This window comes from Pygocentrus nattereri, chromosome 3 (genome assembly GCF_015220715.1).
Source record: "Pygocentrus nattereri isolate fPygNat1 chromosome 3, fPygNat1.pri, whole genome shotgun sequence".
In the NCBI taxonomy this organism is placed as follows: Eukaryota; Metazoa; Chordata; class Actinopteri; order Characiformes; family Serrasalmidae; genus Pygocentrus; species Pygocentrus nattereri.
The window spans coordinates 38962718-38985682 of record NC_051213.1 but is presented as its reverse complement, the minus strand read 5'-3'; the positions used below and the strand labels follow the sequence as shown (position 1 = coordinate 38985682).

The 22965-nt window shown below is 39.4% G+C and overlaps 1 protein-coding gene across 7 annotated transcripts in view; it reads right to left on the bottom strand.

Moving 5' to 3' along the window:
• st18 (ST18 C2H2C-type zinc finger transcription factor) overlaps nucleotides 1-22965 on the bottom strand; it is a 75361-nt gene that overhangs the window by 27848 nt on the left and 24548 nt on the right. For 5 of the 7 annotated variants that reach the window (XM_017723287.2, XM_017723289.2, XM_037537351.1 and 2 more), the window contains 4 exons: nucleotides 12977-13086; nucleotides 8243-8294; nucleotides 3885-3915; nucleotides 1857-2053 (listed from right to left, as the gene is read on the bottom strand). In XM_017723287.2, coding sequence (XP_017578776.1) covers nucleotides 1857-2053; nucleotides 3885-3915; nucleotides 8243-8294; nucleotides 12977-13086 — 390 coding nt within the window. Of the gene's footprint in view, nucleotides 1-1856; nucleotides 2054-3884; nucleotides 3916-8242; nucleotides 8295-12976; nucleotides 13087-22674; nucleotides 22785-22965 lie in introns of those variants that run through there. The other 2 variants (XM_037537350.1, XM_017723288.2) reach the window with 2 other exon arrangements.

Sequence of the window (22965 nt, the reverse complement as noted above, 5' to 3'; positions counted from 1 at the left end):
GTATCATGATGTTTTTTTCTGCCATTTTGCCTGTCCATAGTTGTGGCTATAATCATCAAGACCCAATAAAAACGTGGCCTGTTTCTGTTGCAGCAGTACATTGGCAGTCTTTCCTTTTTCTCTTTTCTTGTAGGCCATTTGAATCATGACAGAGGCGTGATAATCCAACCCTGTCCAAGACAGCTGAAAAGTTAGCCAGTTATGCTAAGTTACAATTAGCAGAGTGGGCAACCAGGACTATTCTGCTATCCAGATGGAGACATAGTCCTCACCAAAAGCACACACACACAGACACACGCAACACAGAGCAGTGAAAAAAACTGTGAATGGTGGGGGAAGAGTGGGGCGAAGGGGGGGGGGTTGGAAACTGAGCCTGTTTGGTGTGTTGGAACAGGTGAATGGTTTGTACTCCAGAATAGCCATTACCGATGTGAGTGTGTGAGCTGAAGCTTGGCTGAAGTCACTCACACACAACGCCACCACCAAATGGAAGACTAGCAACCCACTCCCCTACCACCCCCCCTCCCCCACCACCCTCCACCCCTTTCCCTCCTCCTTTTTCTTCCTCTTTTTTTAGCATAAAATTCAGATATCCCACTCATCCTCAAATACAGGGAGGTTAATTTTACCAGTGTGCACACATACGAGCTCCTTCTGTTCTTTGCACTTCTGCACTTTTAGCAATTGTATAAATGTATATAAGGAAAATAATAATAAAGAAAGAAAGAAACAGATAGATAGATAGATAGATAGATAGATAGATAGATAGATAGATAGATAGATAGATAGATAGATAGATAGATTGATTGAAATAATGTTATGATGGTGTAATATGAACTCAGGGAAACAAATAAATGCCATTTCCAGTGATGCAGCTCAATTTATTGAGCTGTTCTGTTGTCCATTTAACTACCCACATGTGTCCAATAATGAGGCGTAGACATTATGCCTAATTATGTATATTTGGACTGTGTTTGATGGCCTAACAAAAGCTTTCGAAAGGGACAATTACGTTTGTTGCTTGGTTACATCGTTAAAAATATACCAAATAAGTGCAGATTATAGGGGAGTGTGGATACACACGTAAAGTACGGGCATTGTTGCCAAAATGTTCATAATTCGTTTCATTAGGAAATGGCAATGTTTTGTTTAGAGAAAAAGGCTGTCGCTTTAAAATGTAATATCAACTTTTTTATGTTTTTGTGCTCCTGTTGCCAAAAATGTTTTTGTTGCTTGAGTGTGTGATCACTTTCTTTTGTCAACGACGCACAATATAATTTGGTGCCTTCTATTCTCAGTTCCTCTATTTGCATAATTATGCAAGCAACCACACTTGCTCAAATAAAAGCACTTTTCCGGCCTGCATAATCAAACAGGCAGAAACTGCTTTAACCGCGACAGCCTAGTTATAATCGGGATTCCGAAAACATATCCGGATGCACGCGAGCAAAAACTAGCAGTCTATCGGCAGTGGTTCTTCAGTCCGGACACCAATTGGGACCAAGGAGACGAGGTGGGTGGGGTGGTGGACAGAGGGAGGGAGGGAGGGAGGGAGGGGTTTGGAGGGAAAAGCTGGCCTGCCAGGAATATCATGATAGATCAGCTGTCACAAACTTCAATCTGAGGACGTGACAGACAAACACAGTGGCCCCAGCAGTGTAGTCTTTCGCTTACTGCACTCAATCACGGCGAAAATTAATGGGGTGGGGGGGGGGGGATTGGTTGGATGGAGAGCAGGAAGGGAGGTGAGGAGGAGGAGGAGGCAGGGAAAAAAAATATGAATGCAACAGATGGTAGTTTAAAATTCAGCGTCAATTGTTCATCAAAACAGACAAAACAACGGGACATCTGTCTACCTGCTGGAGTGTCAATGTTCCTGGGCGCGTCTTTGTCCTGAGCGGTTGCCAGGTCCTCCTCCCGGTCCTCCTCGCTTGGGCTGGGGCTGGGGCTGTAGTGCCGTGGCTTCATCAGCAGAGATTTCCTCTTGTTAACTGGTGCTCCGTTGGCACCTTCACCGGCGCTCCTCTTCCTCCCAGTGGAAAGGTGCAGGCTACTAGCAGGAGGTAATACATGGAGAAACTACTGTAGGTCAAAGCAATGGATGCTACTATAACACATGCAGCTTGGACAGACACATAATGTCACATAGTTCTTACATCTGTTTTTAGCCTCTTACACCCTGGGGTTATTGGTCAGATGTATTATTTCGTAACCAAATTATTGAGTAACTACTATGACGCTAGTATGTAAGTTATGTAGCAGGACCACTCAGGCCTTTAGAGTTTAAGTCACAATAATCATCAGCATCAACAAAAGCATGGTGTAATTTGATATTAATTATTGCTCATTGAAACAAATACAAAAATTCTCAAAGTACAGATCTGTATTATATTTGTGTATGTAAACAAAAGAGGAGATAGTGATTGTGCTTTTCTGTTGTCGTGCATACAGTCTATTTTTTGCAGAGTGAAATAACATCCTTTGAATTGCTGAAATGTTGTATGTAATTCAAATGTAATTCACTGTGTAACTTCCTATAAAATTACATATGCATTTGAATAATGTTGCAAGATGAAAGTAAAATCCAGCTATTCATTATATAGTGATTAATCCTAGGACTTATTGTTCACAGTAGCGACTGTGAAACCAGTATATAAGTTATGTAGTTGTAAGAATGAGATACTGAGCAACATACAGGAACTTAGAGTTTAAGTGGCCTACAGGTCTGTTGACTGGACTGGAAATTGAAATGCAGGCTATTGTCTTTACAGACAAATGTTATGCTGTTGGAATTAAGGCTCTTAAACTTTTCCTTACAGTTTACAGTTTAAATATCAATAATAACACAGATGAAGATGTTCAAATTGCTGCAAACGCTGATGTCTATGTTGAATATTTCACAGGCCATCATCCCACCCATCCCAGCTGAGCCAGCAAACCATATCTACAACCACCGTCATAGACATAAAAAAATTTGGAAAAACTACATCTAGCCCTCTAGTTTCCATGACAAAAAAGAAAGTACCACCATGTAATCATCAGAATGTTTATGCTTAACGGTTTAGCACATTTACAAAATTTTTCATCTTAGCCCAAACATAAGTGAACAACCATGACATGTTAATGTGTCCAATGGTTGCTTCACTAGTTTAATGTAACTAACAAGTAATGAAATCAATATCAGCCAAAATCTTTTACTTGTATTACTTATGCTATTTCTATTTATAAGAAACAAACTTTGGGCACAAAAAATTTCTTGGTTGATGCAGTAACAACAAAATTGTGTAAATTTGATTTTAGCCAAATCATTCCTTTAGAAATGTAGCAGAGTACTGAAATTAGTCCTGTGAATTAATCCTTTGAAATTTACTTTGTGCTTGACTTGCAATCTACAAAAGGTGAAATGTGGGTCAAACATAAAGTCCATATGGAGCCTCAGTTGGGTTCCTGATGATACAGGGTTTATCCATCTAGAATCCTTGTACTTCCTTCCAGTCAAAAGTACAGTACTTATGGATATAACAGGAAGAAATACAAAAACAGAAACCTGGGAAAAGAGACTAGCTTTTTTTGCAGTGCCAAAAACGCCAAACTATTTGTTTTCATGAAGATACTCATATGCTGCCTTGCACAATGGGCTACAATGTTATTAGATGTATCCTTTGCCAGAAAGGCTTAATGGACCATCTGATCACAGGAGCGTTCATGTTTTAATTAAAAAACCAAGCTCTCAGATAGGCGAATGCAAATGTGAGGGTGGAGGTCTGCTAAGTAATGCGTTTGGATTTTGAATCGAACAGTGGATAGTCTGTGTGGCTGTGGCTGTGCTGCACAGACCCAGCACCATATTTGTGCTTGTGGGGAAGCTGTGAACTCTGGCTTACCTGTGAGTGTCAGCGACGCAGTCAGCCATAACTGCAAACAGAGAGAGGCAGAGACAGAAAGAGAGAGAGAGAGAGAGAGAATGGGGGTGGGTAAATACACATGTTTGCATTTCCACAAGCTGGACCTGCACCTGTGCATGCTCCAGGCCGCAGCTACTCCTGTCTTCCAGGGCAGCCACACAGCAGGAGAGCATCTCACAGCACCATCTCATGGTGGCTATAGCAGCATCTGATAGGCTTTTAAGCTTTACGTGACACTGAAAAGCCACTGTGCACTTTTCTGCTTTCTCTTCAGCTTACTTACTCATCTAAATCCAACAAGGGGTACACAATATATTGGCACCCAATATGGTGAAAATGGAAAAACTGAATTATTATCAATTCAATACTGGCATCATAGCGAAAGTTTGCTATGCTAACTTGGACCTCACACGTATAGTCAGCAGTCGTGGGCATTTCTACGCTTTTCTAATGGATTACATTATGAATAACACCTCAACTCCACATATGTAAGTTCAGCAGCTTGAGACTAGACAGGAAAGCCAATACAAAACCAAAGAGTTTTGGGCTCAACTCCTAATGTTACGTTAACTAACCATTGTTAATTGGACACATGCTGAATTTGGAAATGTAAAGGTTTACTATCATTTTCATGTTTTATTTATGTAATTGTTATGTGAAATTAATTTATAGTCTGCCTTTAGTGTTTCTACCTGTCCTACACTCACCCCACTGTATAATCGTGCTGCTGTATTAATCACCAGAAGAATCAAAATAGATTCTGTGCTTTACAGAACAGCCATCAGAAAACAAAAAATAAATGCTGTATTGTTTTCCCGTTTAAGACAACTTCAGTGTTTTATCAGTAATATCACTAACATCAAAGTTTACTATGTAAAATCCATGGATCAATATTAACACTATGCTTAACCCTGTGGTTGATCCACACTTGATCTACCTACCATTAAATAACTAAGGTAACCTCACCATTTTTATTTTTATTATAGAAAATGTCACATATTGTCTCTCTTGCTCACACACAGTTTTTCTTCTTTAAATCAGTATCGGGTTATGTTAGTACATGTGTCTTAATAAGGAAAACCTCCAGTCTCCTGTGGGTTGCATGACATGAACACTGCAATGTTAAAAACTTTACACCAGCAACTAATGTGATCTGTATATACATCAAGACTATTTATTTATTACTATTTATGTATTTATGACTATTTATGTATGTATATATGTATGTATAGTAATTACTTTTTTCTTTTAATTTTCCATCATCACTCCCATTGCACCGCAGCAGGTGACGATCATTAATATGGCAGCTGCATGAAAAACAGTCATGTGAATGAAACATATAAATAGGTGTTATAGCATGAACTTGTTTTCACCCCCAAGAAATCTCAGACTCATTCCATTGTGACATCTTGCCTTAAAAGCAAACGAGTGTTCAAATTCATTACTGTGTCAAGTGTGTCTCCACTTGAAACATCAAATTCGCACATGAAGCCAAAAAGTAAACAAAGTATAGATCTATCAGCTAATATGTGTGTTTTGAAATATGCAGTACCAGATGTACAGCCAAAAGTCAAAAGTTTGTCAAAAGAATGTCTACTCATAGATTTTACTCTATTAAACTCCACATTTTGGAATAATAGTGAAGACTCTAAAGTTGAAATTATGAAACAGCACACATGGAATTATGCAGTGACCAAAAAAGTGTTCAAATGTTCAGAATATTTGCATATTCTATTTTAGATTCTTCCATGTTGCCTCTTCAACTTGATACAGCTTTACACATTCTTGGGATTCTCCCAAGCAGCTTCATAAGAAGCCACCTGGGATACCTTTCCTACAAAGAAGAAGTTCCACATATGCTGAGACCTTGATGCCTGCTGAAAACGAATTGATGCGGGGCAAAAAAAATGTTTTGGACATAAATTCACTGGCATCTTTCCTATTTAAATTAGTCTCACAAACAAAATTCCGGGCCCGTCAGCAGACCCTGGCGAAGTAAGGGGTTAATATGATTCTACCTTTTGGTACCGACTGGCTTATATTTGTTGTAAATAAATGACTGGAATCTCTGAAAGTGCAAGGCCACATTGTGAAAGGGAGAAAAGAACACTGTTGTTGTATTAGGGTTTCTGTTCAGCATCAGCTGGTGGTAAATAGAGTTGAATGAACAACTTTATTCATGGGGAAAGCACTGAGGTGCAGGCGACATGCTTCATGTCTCTTTTTGTACAGAAAAAGGAACGTCTCGTCCTCTTCAAAACAGAGAATGCAGCATAACAATTACAGTTTAGACAAAGTGATTCTCAAGCGCTGCTTGAGAGAATTCCCTCAGGAAGAGGGACAGGAAGAAAGCGAGCGAGAGAGAGCGAGAGAGAGCGAGAGAGACAGAGAGAGAGAGAGAGACAGAAAGGGAGGGAGAGAGAGTGTGAGGGAACCATAGAGAGAGAGAGAGAGAACTGATGACAGCAAGAGGAATCTCATTCACAACTTCATGTGCATCCCTTGCAGAGGACTCAATCAACCTGCTCTGAATTTTTGCTGTCCCATTAAATGCTGCTGCAGGACGAGTGGTACAGTACATGGCTTCCAAAAACCAAGCCCTAATGACACCCCTAGTCATGTCACAGTCAATCGCTCCATTCACATGCACTCCTTAACTCATCGAAGCCAAAGCTGCTGCGTAATGAAGGCACTGGTCGTGAATAATGCATCACCTCAACACACTAACCGCTCTGTGAATGAATAATATTAATATTCAAATGAACAGTGTGTGACGTAGGTCTGGTGAATTGACTCTTCAGGTGAAGTGCACAGCAGAGCACATGAAAAACTGCGGAAAATGCGGAATTTAAAAGTTTTTTTAAGTATATACTTCACATGTTTTCAATAGTATAAAATTAAACCTTTTGCAGCTACATGTATAAATTGATTCTACTACACAACTCTACTACTACAGGGTATAACCAGTAAGAAGAACAAGTGTTCTTACATGTGTTCAGAATGATGTATCCTTTATGACTTAATAACTTGATGTTCCTCAAAAGTTGTACTGAATCTTAAAATACCTTCTGGTGTCAAACAGTATTTTAAGCTATATAATATAAGTTAAGCATACAGTTAAGCTTAATTATATGGATCATTCTACTGAATTAGTCCCACAATATAAATAAATAAATAAATGGTAGGTTTATCATGAGTTTAACTACATCACTACTGAAACTCAACAAGTTTTGGTCCATAGGTGGAGCTTTATTGTAGCCACACCCCTATGTTTTAGAGCATGAAGAGAGACTGCGTCCCTGTCATGGCCACATGGTGAGCAGTTAGATTTCATCTTTTGTAAATGTGTTAATATTACATATTTTCTGCAACTAATTAGACATTTTTGTGGTTCACTGAAAAATATGATTTTATGTGTGTACAACTGCTCACACTGTGGCTAGCTTTTTGAGTTCTGCTCAAAATTAGCTACAATTGTTGCTAATAAATAATCACTACTAAAATATTTGGTAAAGTTTCGGTAGTTTTATGATTATTTTGATAGCGACAAAATGGAATAGTCAGTCATTTATTATAATAAAATACAGGAGAAGGAGGTGTTGTTGCAAAACTTTAGTTTATTTTACTTTATTATTCATTATTCATGTATTATTCATTATTCAAAAACATTATTCATATTTAAACATCAGCTAATAGAACAAAATTTTAATCCAAGTAATTTTGGACCCTTTCTGTTATTTTATTATAAAAGGTTTGCACAATATGAAGAGCAATTTGCATTATCACATATTGAAAATAAACAGTAAAAAAGAAAAAACAGAGTGGTAACGTTTTGAAATAATAGCTTCAATATATTAATCCCAGCAATGTTCTATAATTTAGATACATAATAAATATATTGTAAAGAATATAAATACAGTCACACGCAATGGTGTGAACACCCCCAATCAAATTACATGTTTTATTGATGTTGATTTTTGGTGAAAATAAGTTGACATGTTCTCTGCATAGAACAAGCTTAAATATGATATTTTTCTGCAAATTTGAACAACTCATGCACAATTCATATTCATTTGCCATGTTTAAGGTATTGGAAAAGATAAAAAAATAAAACATTAAATCAAAAATGTGTCATATCTTTTGCACAGGCCACATTTTATGTTTTATTTTTTTCTCCAATATGTTAAACTCAGCAGACACAGTAATTTTGCATTAAAATGTCCACAAGTGTGTTCGCTGTAGAGAATGTGTGTAGTATTGTTATCATTTATAAAAACATGATGAATCTGTGGTGGAAGTGTGATAATGTGCCATTGTTAATATGGAAGGATACTTACTGGCATTGCCGTTACACTGTTCGATGCGGTTCTCGTCACCTTCAGAATCCATCTGAAACAAAGTTGGACAGTGGGTCAGACAAAATATCAAGTTACAGGGTCCAGTAACTGAGCAGTCTAGCCTGACGGAAATGACAGTGAGTCTGAGTAAGCATGCTGTATGTGGTGTTAAAGACACACTGGAATTGATAAAATAATGGAAGGGACCTTCTGATGTTCTGTTCAAGAGGACATAGTGACAGAGCTTATCATGATAAAGTATTTAATATAGAGAAAATAGAAGTAAATTTGCTATACTTCAGATAAGCAATCTATGACCAAATGCAAAATCTTTCATACAAATTCATTTTTTCATTCTAACAGCAATGTATTGACTCTAATCATTCACATTGTTTAAAACTGCTCTTGTGAGAGCTAATTATCCAATTAAACATCATTGCCTATTGCCCTTTGTCCTCCTCCACTATACAATATATCCAGGTTCCTCCTGTGAAGGCCCACTTGATATTTGCTACAAATACCCACACTGGCAAACACAACTCAGTTTAGACAAACCCTATAGATCAAATTAAGCAGAAGTGTGTGAATTAAAGGACATAGTAGAATAAAAAGTGCATTTTCCTTTTAAAAGCTATGTAGTAGTTGAAAACCCTGAAATGAACCACTTGAATAAGTACAGAATACAGAGTACAGAATGTATGCTGAGCTAGTGTAGATGCGCACAGTAAAAGGGATTCTTATGAAACCTTCATTTGAGGGGCCCTTGGGTATATAGAATTTATACAAGTACACTGTGAGGATCTGCACCATAGAGAACAAATGAACAAGCCAGAGAACATTAGAACTCTGACAACAGCAACTAGCTCAATAAACTAAGTTATACTGAATTCCTGGAAATAATGACATATAATGTTTCGAAAAAGGAAGCAGCAAGCCTTATTTATTAGGATAATACATAATAAATACATTTTCCCTTGGCATAGTACACATGTTTTGTGAGTAGTCAGGCCTTCTACTCTGTATGATTGCTTTGGATCAGTACTGTGATCTAAAAAAAAAAAACTTGCATGGGTCGAATCTCATGCTGCACAGCGCTTTCATATTTTCTGTCTATGGTATTCGCTTAATTGGACCAGCATGGATGCAAACTACACCTGAAAAAGCCACGAGAGATGGACGGGCTTACTTTAGTAAGAGGCCAGACAGCAGTGGCCAAAATGTAATGAGGTAAAATCATGCTACAAAAAGTAGCAGCGAGGAGGGTTTTTAGACAAAAAGAGTTGTTAATGCCACACATCTCCCCCGCCCCCCCACAACACACACATGCACACATATCCTCTCTGTCTCTCAGTCTCTGTCTCTCTTTCTCTCTCTACGCCAGCGTCGCCTTGCCGATCCCAAATAAAACCTATTAAATGTAATTATTCCGGGCTGATGGTGGTGTATAGTGGTCAGAGGGGCTGTGGCGGGCTCTCTCTGAGTCACAGGCTGTGCTGTTACTCCAGGCGTAATGGGAAACATGACTCCTCTCTTTCTCTCTCCCTCTCCCTCTCTCTCTCTCTCTCTCCCTCTCTCTCACTCTCCTCTCTCTGCTTGGCTGTTGTGATTGAAGGCACTGACCTGTCATACATTTATAATAGGGGGAGCAGGTGTGGCAGTGATGGGCCTTAATTTCCTTTAATAAACCTTTTATGTGGTCCACTCTTAATGCCACGCTGGCCCTCTCCCGGCTCCCAGAGCGTAATAGCTTCATTACTTTTGATTACTGGGGTCCCTATCGAGACAAACAACTCCCAAACACTATAGATTACATTCTGTAATAACTAATGTACCTGATTAGTTCATTACACTCTTCAGTTTTTTGCACACACGCACTTATGGAGATACAGAGGTGCACGTTTTGCGGCAGGTATGAAAAACTGAACTGTTTGGAGCAGCAAGGAATGTTTTGAATGCTTTGATTGTGGTACTGCAATAGCCATCATCAGTCTCCACCACTTCATTGTATCATTAACAGCTTTTATTTGAATAATCTGGACAGATGCTATCAAAGTGTTGTATTTTCACACAGGTTATGTAATTGCATTTTCCATACATTTTGAGTGTCCTTTGAGAGCCTCTAAGCAGTATCTTAAGGCTTGGTGACCAAGCAATAGATGGTAAATATCAAGTCTTCAAATAACATTAGCAGTTGCCCTATGCAAATGTCAGCACTTCATTGCTTAACCCAGAGATGATCGTGCAAATGTGAATCAAGTATCAAGTCTGTAATAGAAAGTTTTAGTTTATTTAAAATAATAAATAAATTTAAACCCTGTCTGACACAACTTCAAATAATGAGCCTTATATTATACAAAAACCTTCAGTCTAAGGGACAGAACTTAAGAACTTAACTTATGCCTAAATAAAGGCAAACAGAGGCCAAACTACTTGAAACTGTGGGTTATTCTTTCATTTGTATAGCTAACTAATGTAATCTAGTTAATCCAGTTTTATTTTAAGTTTTAAAAAAATGTGATCTGTAACTTACTAAAAATGTAGCTACATTAGTTAACAATTAGTTTGGGCAGTCGTGGGCTGGAGGTTAGGGACCTGCCCTATAACCGGAAGGTTGCCAGTTCAATCCCCAGTGCTGACAGCCCATGACTGAGGTGTCCTTGAGCAAGACACCTAACCCCCAATTGCTCCTTGGGCGCCGTGGATAGGGCTGCCCACCGCTCCGGGCAAGTGTGCTCACTGACCCCTAGTGTGTGTATATTCACTAGTGTGTATGTGGTGTTTCACTTCACGGATGGGTTAAATGCGGAGGTGGAACTTCCCCATATGTGGTATTAAAAAAGTATCACTTAACTAATAGCTAGCATACCACACTTGCTGTCCAAAGTATAAACTAGCCAACTGTTAACAGTTGTTTTGCCTCTAAACAGCACATTTACTGTACATAGTGTCAGAATGAAGGTTCTTCTAAAATGAAAGGCTCATTATTTGAAGCCACATTAAACTAATGCTGCTGAAAAATGGTTTTGCAGTAATATCCCTGCATGACTGCAGAAAAACTGACAGTCAAAATCACACGCGTTAGTACAGAAAGGAAAAGTTTTGTTAATTTACTACTTGGTGATTAAACAAAAAATAGTCTTGAGTCATAGACAAGTTGTGAATCAGGTAAAAGTGAGTCCGAGTCAAATTATCCGTCCACATGCAATTCAAATCTGAGTCAATGACTTGAGTCCCCATCAGTGGTTTAACCAAAGCATGGTGGTAAACACTGTTGGAGCCTTAAAGGGGCTAGTAACTTATTGCCTTAATCCAGTGGTCACCAACCCCTGTGGAGATCCGCAGAATTTAATCTCCATTTATCTAACATTAATGCATCTGATTCAGTCAATCAAGGGTATCTGAAGAAAAACTGGAGGTGTGGTAGGTTGTAATTGGAACTAATCTCCACAGGAAGGTAGATGTTCAGGACCAGGCTTAATGATCACTGTCTTGATCTATTTTTTACTGTTAGTTGAGAAGGATTTGAGTTGAGGTGAACTTTGTTGGAAGAAGCTGGTACATTTTTCCTCACCATCCAGAACCAGAGCAGATTTGTTGTCAGCTACCACATACTACAGCCCCAACCCACACAAACTACAGTCTCTTTTTAAAATAAGCTAAACAATTAGAAGTAACAAGATAGCTGGTATTCTGAGATTATTGTAAACTACACCATGTCCAGATCTACTTTATTTATTTACCCCTTACCTTTATTCTTTATTTCATCATGTCATCACATTTTTGGTGGTGTCCCAAGAAATTAACTTTGCTTAAACAATTTGTCACCTATAAAAGTCGCCTAGCCACATTACTGTAACAGTAATGCTAGCAGTGTTTGCATGATGAGTTGACTTTTCTTTTTCAATGTCACTTTTCCTGCTCAGAGTCAGACTTCAGCCAGAATCAGAGTGAGGGGTTGTATATTTTGCCGTGGCTATACCCTTTTCAGTTATCATATTAAAATGCCTACACAGTCCTGAACAGGCAGAGCTTTTGCATTTTTCTACCTTTTATTTCTATTGTCATCCTACTGAACTAAATGTTTCGCTGGAGATTCATCGTGGAGAATTTGGCAATGATCTCTTTAACTTTTAAATCTGCCAGCAGAGTTTCGCCATGTGCACATCTGCCACAGAGAAATATACACGTGTGTGTAATATGCTACCATGTTTCTACCACTGTAAAAGCTGAACAAGACTTGCCTTATTGTTGGATGAACTGTGATTTATTTCAGAGTAAATGTAATATGTAAAACAGCACTGAGAAATTGCATAATTTAAAGGAAGAGTATATTTAATGGTCGAAATAGCCATGTTAGGGATTTTTTGAATCTAACAGTAGTTAACCACATTAAAAAACATACTATCAAAAACTATGAATACAATAATGTTATTCAGTGTTTCACACACTGTGCTGTGCTAAATCCAGTTAAACAAGGCTTTGTCTGTCTCTGTAATGAAAAATGGTCAGTGTCAGCTGGTCAGTGTTCATAAATACTGGCAATGTGCTCACAAAAGTGTATTGCTCAGTATTGTGCAGTATTAATCGTTAAAATATTGCCATATTGCCCAACTAAGGTATAGTGTATTTTTAGTGAAATCGTAAAAATAATAAGCAATTAAATACAATCTAATCATACAGGAGTATCCAGCAGAACCACTTCTGATCTCCGGATTGAGAAAAAAAGACTTTTACCTTTGTACAAGGCAATAAAGTCCGTGAGTTGCAAGGCCCTCTGGGTCCACTGTGCTCTCTGCTCTGTCTCTTCTCTCGGCTCCTCAGGGCTTTGGTGTAAAAAGCATCCTCTGGGGACAAAGAGGAAAACAGCAGGTTAGGAAATGACCTTGCTCGACTGTAAGATGCTCCAGTATTATGAATTTCTCAAGCAGTGGAACAATTTCTTTGAAGTAAATTTGAAATACATGACAGATGGGAAGTAATGCGGTTGCCATGAATTTGATGCTGATGTTGTGCCAGTAGTCATCATGTCCATCCAGTAGTGCTTTCAAGACTTCGATGGTAAGGTTACCTGACCAGCAATCTGCTATTGTAAAACATTTATATGGTAGTGCTGGGCTTCACTGTCTAAGAAATATCTCAAAAGTAGAAGGCATTTCTGTGACCATAAAGACTGTGGAATGTCAGAAGAAGTTGCCCTACAGTTGAGGACTACTAAGTACTCCACTAAGTAGAGAGATTCATGTGAGTAATGCAACTGATGCTGTAAATAAAATGTTTAAGCACGCCACATCAAGACGGCCCTGATTATGGTGAATCAACACCTGGCTGTCTTGTTTTGAGTGAAAGAGAGAGAGCGATAGATCATCAGACCAGCCCTTGGCGCCACCGGCCTACTAACCATCAGGTACCATCAGCTGTTCTCGATGACTCGGTTAAATCATACACCCTGTGTGGACTTTATTTGCCACTCAGAATGTTTCAAAGTCTTGCTACAGCTTTCTGTGTTTACAACTTCGAGCCCTTTGTATTCTCAGTCTGAATCTTATTTCTGCCCTTCTGATATGTAAGTTACTGTACCCTTTTTTTATTAAATTTCCAGTCAAAATGGCCATTAAGTCAAGATATTTCTGAGGAGATAAGAAATAAGATAATCAGCTTGCATAAAGAAAGGAGAAAGGCAAAGGAAAATAAGTGAAAAAAAAACAGGAGATTCCAAAAAACAATGAAATGATTCAGAAAAAAATGGGATCCTAACAACTGTTTAAACCTGGTTGTCCACCAAAACTGGTCTTCATCGGGTAAACAGCACTTAAAGCATTTCTCTATGAAAGATAAGATTTCTTTCTGCTTTTTTTTCTGTTTCTAAAAATAGTATATGTTTAATAGCTGTTTTGACTAGAAATCACATAAACGTTGGGTGGTCTCTGACTTCTGCACTGTACTGTAGTTGCCTTTTTCACTATTCAGACTTCACTGCATCATAGATTTGCCTTATTTATACTGCATGCTTTGTTACACATGAACTAAAAACGTTCCAGCATATCCCATCTGAACCTTTTAAATGATCTTGAATTAGGTATCGTTGGATGTGATTTGTCTTCACTGGGCTCATTTAAATGTTCTAGATGTGATAAATTGCGGAAGTTTTAGGTTGTCACTTTTTTACAGTGAAGAAACAGAGAAATGGAGGGATAAGGGAGAGATACACTGTCAAAGTGAGAAAACTTTTAAAATGAGTGTAATGAAGATGAATCACTCTGAATTCTTTTCTAAGTAATTAATACATATTGAGCTCATTTCAAAGTTTTTATTTTGTCCAATCTTTCATTTTTTTTACACACAGTGTGTGTGTATGTGAGTAAGGCTTCAAAAAATGACAGAGCCTCTTCCAAGCTTGCCGACAAGCGTGAGGGTGTGAGGGGGGAAAGGGGGGGCTCTTATTAGCATAAGAAAAAGACGACCCACTGTTTTGAAGCATCTCGTCATCTGCTGAATCATAATTTGGGGGGTTTCTCTCAAATCCAGCACCCTTGCAGGGCTGGGACAGTAATGGCTAAGACCGCAGGGTCTCCAGGGAAGTGCTTCCTAACACAGCAGCCCCCATGTGCATGTGTGGCCAGTGCTCTTCACCCATTCCCATCTGCTAGCTTTCCCACAGCCATGTGTGTGTAAGCAAAGCATGAATTAAATGAAGTCTGATCACAATGCATCATTACTTTCACAGTATTACTGCTACAAGCTGATAGCACAACAAAGTAAGAACTACATACATTTTAAAGCAATTCTACAGCCAATTATACAATGAATTGCTCAAGCAATCTCCAGCATTTTCATTTCGTCAAAAGAGAGCAGTCTCTTCAGGTATCCATAATCAGAAATTCTTGCGAATTCAACCAACCCTCGCAATATTATGTCCCATCACTACATTATTTCTGTGTTCACAACTCTTGAAAGTAAAATAAAGTGCTCTCAAACAAAGTATCAAGCAAAGTAGCATTGTGAGACTCTTACTAGGCGGCATGTAAAAACAATCACAGAATTTTCTTATTGTTAAAAAACAGGGATTCTCAATTATATCCTCTCTGCAAAAACACACAAATAGTCCGCATGGCACACGGCACACTTTCAATTATTCTGAAAGCATTTATATACAGTCGCATGCAAAGGTTTAAATACTCCTGGTCAAATGACAGATTTTGTTGATTTTCTATGTGAAAAGAAGTGAACATGTTCCCTACAGAAAAAAACTTAAATATGTCATTTTTTGTGTATAGTTTCTATTTTTCTGTCCATTTTAGCATGCTGGAAAAAACACATAAAATGTGCCATAACCTCTGAACAGCACTATTTTGTAATATATTTTTTGTAATATGTTAAATTCAGCAGATAAACTGTAATTTTGCTTTACAATGTGCATATGTGTGTTGAATGAAGAGACTGAGAACTTATTTTCAACAAACAATTTTACAACAAATGGCCTTTTGACTAGGGGTACCCAAACTTTTGCATGCAACTATATATAAATGTTTTCACTATAACTGGAAGCGTGTCTCTTCGCAGCATGCCGTCTGCCGTGCAGACTATATGTGTGCTTTTGCGGTGCGCTGGGAGGCGACCGATAATCCTGAGTTTTTAAATATGATTCATTTTAGATATCGCCCAGGTCTAGTTCAGAATTACACATTGCTACTCTGCTTGATATTCTACCAAAATACATTTAAGAGCACCTTACTTTAGTTTATCATTGTTGTTATTATTATTGTTATGGAGCGCTTGTTATTTCTTTCCTGAATGTGGGACTGCAGAAATATGTTGCTTATTTCTTTTCTTGTTTCTTCCTTGTTTGTAGCAGGAACAAACAAAGCTACATTCAAAACAAGTTGAATAAATATATCAGACTCACAATCATTACAAAATTCTACAGTTTCATAAATATTGCAAAAAGGTGCTACAAAATCAAGCATTTAGCTCACAAAGATTCTGGTTGGATGGAGAAACACATCAAATGAATAATCATTAACTACACAACAATGCACCTAAGATTCACCTACACCCATCTCAAATCTGCTCCTCGTCTCACATACAGAGGTCCTTTATGACATTAACAATGGCCCAATTCATTCATTTATGATGTAATGTCAATCTTTCAGCATGTGTCAAAACAACATTGACATTGATCAATAACGTTTTGTCACTTTTTGTTTGCAAAGTCACTGTAAACTGAACTGTGGTTACAATAAGCCACTGAAAACTGCACTGCAGTTCTAAAACGTCAAAAATGAGTTGCAATGGAAAGAAGTAATATAAACTCAAAGTCATTCATATCAAATCACAGTTTCAAAAAGTCACCACATGACAGATGCAAAAAACAGATGCAGAAACGACTCCAGTCACAAACATCTATTCAAAACCTAGCCGGATTTTCACAAACTAATCCGCAGTTGCAGAAAGTAATTAATAAGGGAACTGAAGTTGCAAAAGTCATTAAAATCTGAATTCTATTTAAAGAACCCACTGAAACCTAAAATACAGTTGCAAATGTCTTTGAAAATTGTTTTCCATACAAAAAAAACTGAAGTAGCCAAAAACTATAAACAAAATATCTTTTTGAGATGGGTGGATATTCAGATCTTTAGATTCAAAGTAGGTGTTGAGTTTGAAATGCGTACAGCAAACAGCGAGTGAGAGCAGGTAGGATGACGGTTAAGAAAAAGAAAGTATTAAAAAAAGAGATTTAAAAAAGGCTTTGGCGGCCTGTCCCGCTGCTGAATGACTGTTATGATTAGATTGCACTTTGAGTGTAATTACTGAATAAAGCTGCATGAGCTACCAGACAATGAATAAATAAAGACCTTGAACACTATCTCCACTAATACTCCTCCCTCCCTCCTCTTTCTCCCTCTCTAACCTTTCTCAGGCAGTATCGTTGTCTGAATTATGGAGCCAGGGGCCCAGTGCAAGGTCACTCCTTTTCTTCCACTTCTTTTTCTCTCTCTTTCTCTCTCTTTCCGTCTCCCTCTTTGTCCCCTCTTGCAGGAGGCGCACGCGGAGGGGAAAGGGTTAAAGCGGGATTGAATGTAATTATGGAATGAATGGAATTACAATGTGCCTGCAGCAAGTTTGTGTCTCCTTATTTATTAAGGCAGCTGATGGGCCAGGTTTGATGAGGCACTCTTCGGGCATAATTGAGTCATCACACAAAGAGGGTTCCGCACATTCGCCGAGGTTTTATCAGCTGCAAACAGACCTGATTACTGGCAATTACACTCTGATCTGCCAGGAGGAGGTGGTAGTGGGAGGGTGGTGGTGGGGGGCAGGAGAGAAAGGGGTGAGCGTGCCGGGGTATAACTTCTGCGTTTTGTAGTTTTACCCCAGGAATGATTTCCACATTAATTTTACATGCTTAAGTGTTTTCTGTTTTGGCGTAATAAAGTGCTAAGATAGCTGCGCCACACCACGTCTCGGTGTAATGGCAGAGGGGAAAAACGCTCAGTCGTAATCGAACACAAAACACAAGAGGGTTTTTTTTTCTGTTTGTATAAAACAAATGAAAATAACTGCCCCAAACATAATACTACCTCATGTCTTTGACAGGTTTTGTCTGAACGGAGTCGAACGTTGAATGTCGGACTTGCGAATGACAAGGTTAAAGAAGACACCAATGCTTTTAGCACTGCTTATTCAAATGCAAATGAAGCGTGCATAAATCAAAACCTTGTAATCACGAAACATGAGACAAAATACATATGGTCAAATTGGAAAAAGTCTGAAATGAAAAATTAAATGATCACTTACGAGTGTTCAGTATTTGGGCAACAGTGATTTTCTTCACAAAAAGTGGATCAGTAGAAAATAAGCAAAGAGAGAGACAGATAGAGAGAGAGAGAGAGAGAGAGAGAGAGAGAGAGAGAGAGAGAGAGAGAGAGAGAGAGTAAAAAGTGTGAAATTGGAACATTCCTAAAGCAGCTATTCTAACTTAAATTCCACTTAAAGCATGAGCCTCTTGCATTTCTAGGCCAAGTCTAATCAGTTATAGCATAATTTCCCCTAAAATACATCATCTGTCCTCAGGTCTATAATGTGGGCGGAACTTCAAACAAACACTTGTTCCGAAGTATGTTTCTAAGAATATTTCAATAATTTCTCATCTGATAGGCGAATCGACAAAGTGAGAAAAGGTCGTTGTGAAGGCGTAACTCTCGATGTGCCACGGGCTTACATCTTTAGTCACCTACTATTTAAAGCATGCAGACTTATGTAATGTATGTTAATACTAAAAGTATAAAATACACACTCTGAAGTAGTTTATGTAGCCATTTTTAGAGTAAAATCCATGCATATATATTATTGTGTAGATGCCCGCATTGTGTTTTCAGAGGGTGTAATGTGACCACTTGAAGTCCTTGCACTTGCACTTGAAGTCCTGCTAATAATAAAAGCAAACTGGACAAAGGGATAAATACCAAGAGATAGTACACCAACCCATCTGGAGGCTCATCAAAGTGATGTTCTAGAAACAACTCATGAACTCTGTTACGACCTCGGAAGTCACCAGGCGAAACATTTGAGAGTCCAGAATCTTTCATGCAGTATAGGGAGCTTGCCTACGCTCGCTATTGATAATGATGGGAGCAACAGTAAAAATGATGAGATCATGAACAAGTCAAATGGTGGCACCTTTGGGAAGCACTTGTGAGAATTTATGCCTCTGGCAAAGTTGATTTGCAGGTTACACAGCAGACTTCAACTGGGGCAAAATGCCAATGCAAAGTGTCAGAACTTGGAATGTCCTGAGTGTCAATTTCCTCACTCTGCTGAGATGTTTCCACTGCCATGACTTCTTATAACAGTGAAAAGGGCAAATTTGCTAACCGATTTCATCATGGAACATAAAACATATAAAAGTTAGCAAAGTAACACAGTTAGTACCATTTGCTGACAAATTAACAACTGACTCGTACAAACTGTCTTGACTGCTATCTGATCTTTGTCTAATTGCAGTTCCTAATCCCATCTGTGGAAATCTTAAATGTAGTGACCCTTGGTTGATCTTTTATAGGAGAAAGCCGACGTATTGCTTTACGTCCATGCATGGGGCAAACAATAAGGCGCCGGGGAGAAAATGAGACTCCACAATCGAGGCCAGGTGTTAGCGGGGGACGACTTCCACGCCTATTCTCTGTTACAACCGCACAGCGATCCAGGCCATTGTCTCGGCCCGAGGAAGCTCGCTCTATAGATCGTCCGCCTGAGTACTACCAGGTGGTCGGCAATTTGTCGGAACCTTGGCCGGCGCTCGAGCTAAATCCTCTAGCACAAAAGGCAGGTCTCCAGTGCTCTGAGTGCCCTTGGGTACGAAAAAAAAGAAAGAGAAAAGGTAAGGCAGTGAGGAAGAGAGAGAGAGGAAAGTATATCAGGGGGCCAGGGTTTGAAAGGAGCGCACCCTTTAAACTCCTGATTCCTAATCAGATTGCGCCGAAATGAACAGCTCGTATGGCAGCTGTACTTTTCCCAGGGTTAATTACCTTTCACTGTGCTCGCCTAATGAGTCAGCTGCTGCTGTCATTAAACAACTCCACTTCACCACCGCTTCTTCAGCCTCCACAAACACCGTCCCCTCCTGTTTGCTCAAGCGTTCCAGCCGGGAGCGCGGGCAGAGCGCGAGTGAGCGAGCGAGGGAGAGAGGGGGAAAAGAGGGAAAGGTTGCCCTTTGTGGCATATGTTTGGAAACCGGCGGCCAGTTGCCACCGCTGAGCTCCGGCGACGACATCTAACCCCCAAACAGCATGTTCGTCCGAACGAGGGTTAATTAGGCTTCTGTTTTGTTGGATTAAGCAGGGGCAAAAACAAGCTTTTTAGTCGCGCAGCAAGGAGTATGTAGAGGGGGAAAGTGGGATAGCGCAGGGGATGCCCAAATGACAGCGGGCATTTGAATAGGAATCGATCGTGGAAGGTGCCACTCTTGGTCAAACAAAACCAAGCGGCAAAGCAAGAGCCTACACCAACTCAAACAATGGCTCCTTAATGCGGCAGAAAACCTCTTTGGCGCCCGCACAGACGGACGCGCACACACAGCTCGGCACATCTCCGCCCGCGCCGCCGCCAGTCCAGGAAGATGTGCGGCAGCGGCGGATGCAGCGGCGCCGGACCGCTCTGGGAGTTTTAAGTGATTTTTGCCAGTGTGTGGCAAAATCCCCCGGCCACCTGGATTACAAACTCTAGTCCTTTAACTCATGCCAGTCTAAATCCGTGTTAACTCGGATTTACCTCTGCCATACCAAGTCCCAGTCCGAGTAAGCTTTGTTTGGAATCAGTTGTGCATAAGTATTTTACGCGTTAAGAAGAGGACTAATGGTGAATTCCGATTTCGCTGAAAGGGAAGGGGGGGTCGGGGTGGTTTGGGTGGGTGTCGTTGCTGGATTGTGGATTTGGATGTCACATCCTGTAAGCTTCTAATAAATCAAATGCATATGCACACCATAAACTTGCCAACTTGCTTAAATAATAACTTCTTAACTGTGCTGTGCAGAGCAAAACTTTATACTCATGCCCTCCTTTAAAGGGCCTTTTCGGGCAGCCTCAAGGAGAATATCTGAACAAGGAGAGTAAATGCAGTTGTGGGTACATTCTCAGAAAAAAAGGCACGACACTGTCACTGGGGCAGTACCTCTCCTGTCACTGCGGTGGTACCCTCAGGGGTACATCTCTGTACCTTTAGTCAGGGAACATAACTGTACCATAGTCCATTGAAATGATATTTTCTGAGTTGTACTGACTCCACACCCCTCGTCTTGCCTTCAGGCTTTTTATTAAATGGTTCTGTTTTAAAACAGTTTATAAAAGGATGCAAATATCTACTTTTCCACTAGGAAAACTTATTTAAGGTTTGGACCTTAAAACCACTGCTGTACCTTTGAGGGAACATTTACAGTGTTTGTGCCTTGATGAATGGATCATGTATCTGCATGGTACTTTTATTTCTAACAGTGTAGCACTGAACTTTACTGGAGGCCTTGAAATCCAAAGCATTGCTTTTCTAGCCATTCAGTCATAGCCCAGTATGTCTGACAAACAAGTGTCACTGCTGTACTCCAGCATGTGCCTGAGCTGACAGATGAGAGAATTAAGCCCACACTATTTTGTACTTAAGAGGTTACCAGGGCTGTACGGTGAATTTGAACTAGGGCGTGCCAGATCAGCAGATGGGCAACAATTATGATTATATGCATCAATAAAATGAATCATTTTTAACAAAATGTAAATTTAATTTAACTCTTGGGTTTCATAAAAAAGAGAAGGACTTCTGCACATATTTGAAACATATGTCCTTTGCTGTGCAAGCAAACGCCTAAACTTATGCACAGAACTTACAAATAAGAGTTAAAATAGAAGTAGTTACGTTTTATTTTGGTTCAGTTTATTGATTAATGTTCATGCAAGTAAAGTTTCCACAAACAGAACTGCAAGTCAGTTTTAAAGTGACGTTTGACTTTTATTCCACTGTGCTTTCTGGGCAATGTTACGATTAGCAAGTCAAACTCAAGGCCACATAGAAACTTGAATCAACTTTAGCTGTGTGCTTAAAGCCCAACTTTACACAATGGCAGCAGCACAAAAATAATTTCGTCCTATCACTCACAAACTATAAAGACATATAACCATTAAACTATACTTAAGAGAAACCTTAACTTTCACAACTCAAACAAATCTTTGATATCTATCTTGCAAAAATTGTTCATTCACTTATTGAGCTCTTTCTATAGTTAGAGTTAAAACTTCACAATAATGTCATTTAATTGAAAATATTTTCAAGGAAACTCTTTGCAGGAAATACTTAAAATATGTACTCAAAAAACATAACAAACAAACAAACAAGCGAACAAAAACACAACATTGGAGCCAACATCAAGAAGAAGTTATCAATCAATCAAAGATCAAAGTTAGCCCCTTAAATTGAAAGGACCCACGTGTGGGCACACATTTCACTCTCTCACTCTTGTAATTGATAAGCCATTTTAGCTTTATACTAAATAATTCATAGCAGTTACTGAATAATTAATAGTAGATACTGAACAATAAGTCTAAAGATGAAAAAATCAATAATAAGCCTAGCAATCAAGGAGTTTAGCTATGGTGAAGTGAAACAAAAGTAAGAAACTCAAAAATCAATAAATAAGCATGGCAAAATCGATCTGTCATCTGACAGTAAACAACTTTAGATACCACTCCACTCACAGGCCTTGAAGTGATGCTCTACTGAAGGCTGCTTTCGTTCCCCCTGAAGCTACCATTCACCCACAAGCCTCTTCATGACTTTTCATATATTTATCTCTCTCACTCCCATTTCTCTATCCGGTCTCTCTCTTTCTTGAACTAACCACAAATGGGGAGTGGACGCAGTTGGACACCAAAGGTGCGTGCGTCTGACTTACCATGTCCCTGCTAGCCTTTGATGCGCCTTTCATAGCAGGCGGGAAGGGGGGATGCAGAGGCGGAGGGGGGACAGAGGTGGGGCGGGTCAGTCCAGCGCCTCTCTGTCATGTCGTGTCGCGTGGCAAGCAGCGGACACTGCAATAGTCCACCCCGCGCTTAGGCTTTTCTCCCCCTTTCCCTGCAACCCCACCAGCAGCCCCATCCCCCACCCCCCGGCCTTTGTGTCATTCACTTAACGGCCAATCTCATTAGCCAGGCACTGCACAATGGGTGGAATTATTTTCTGTGTA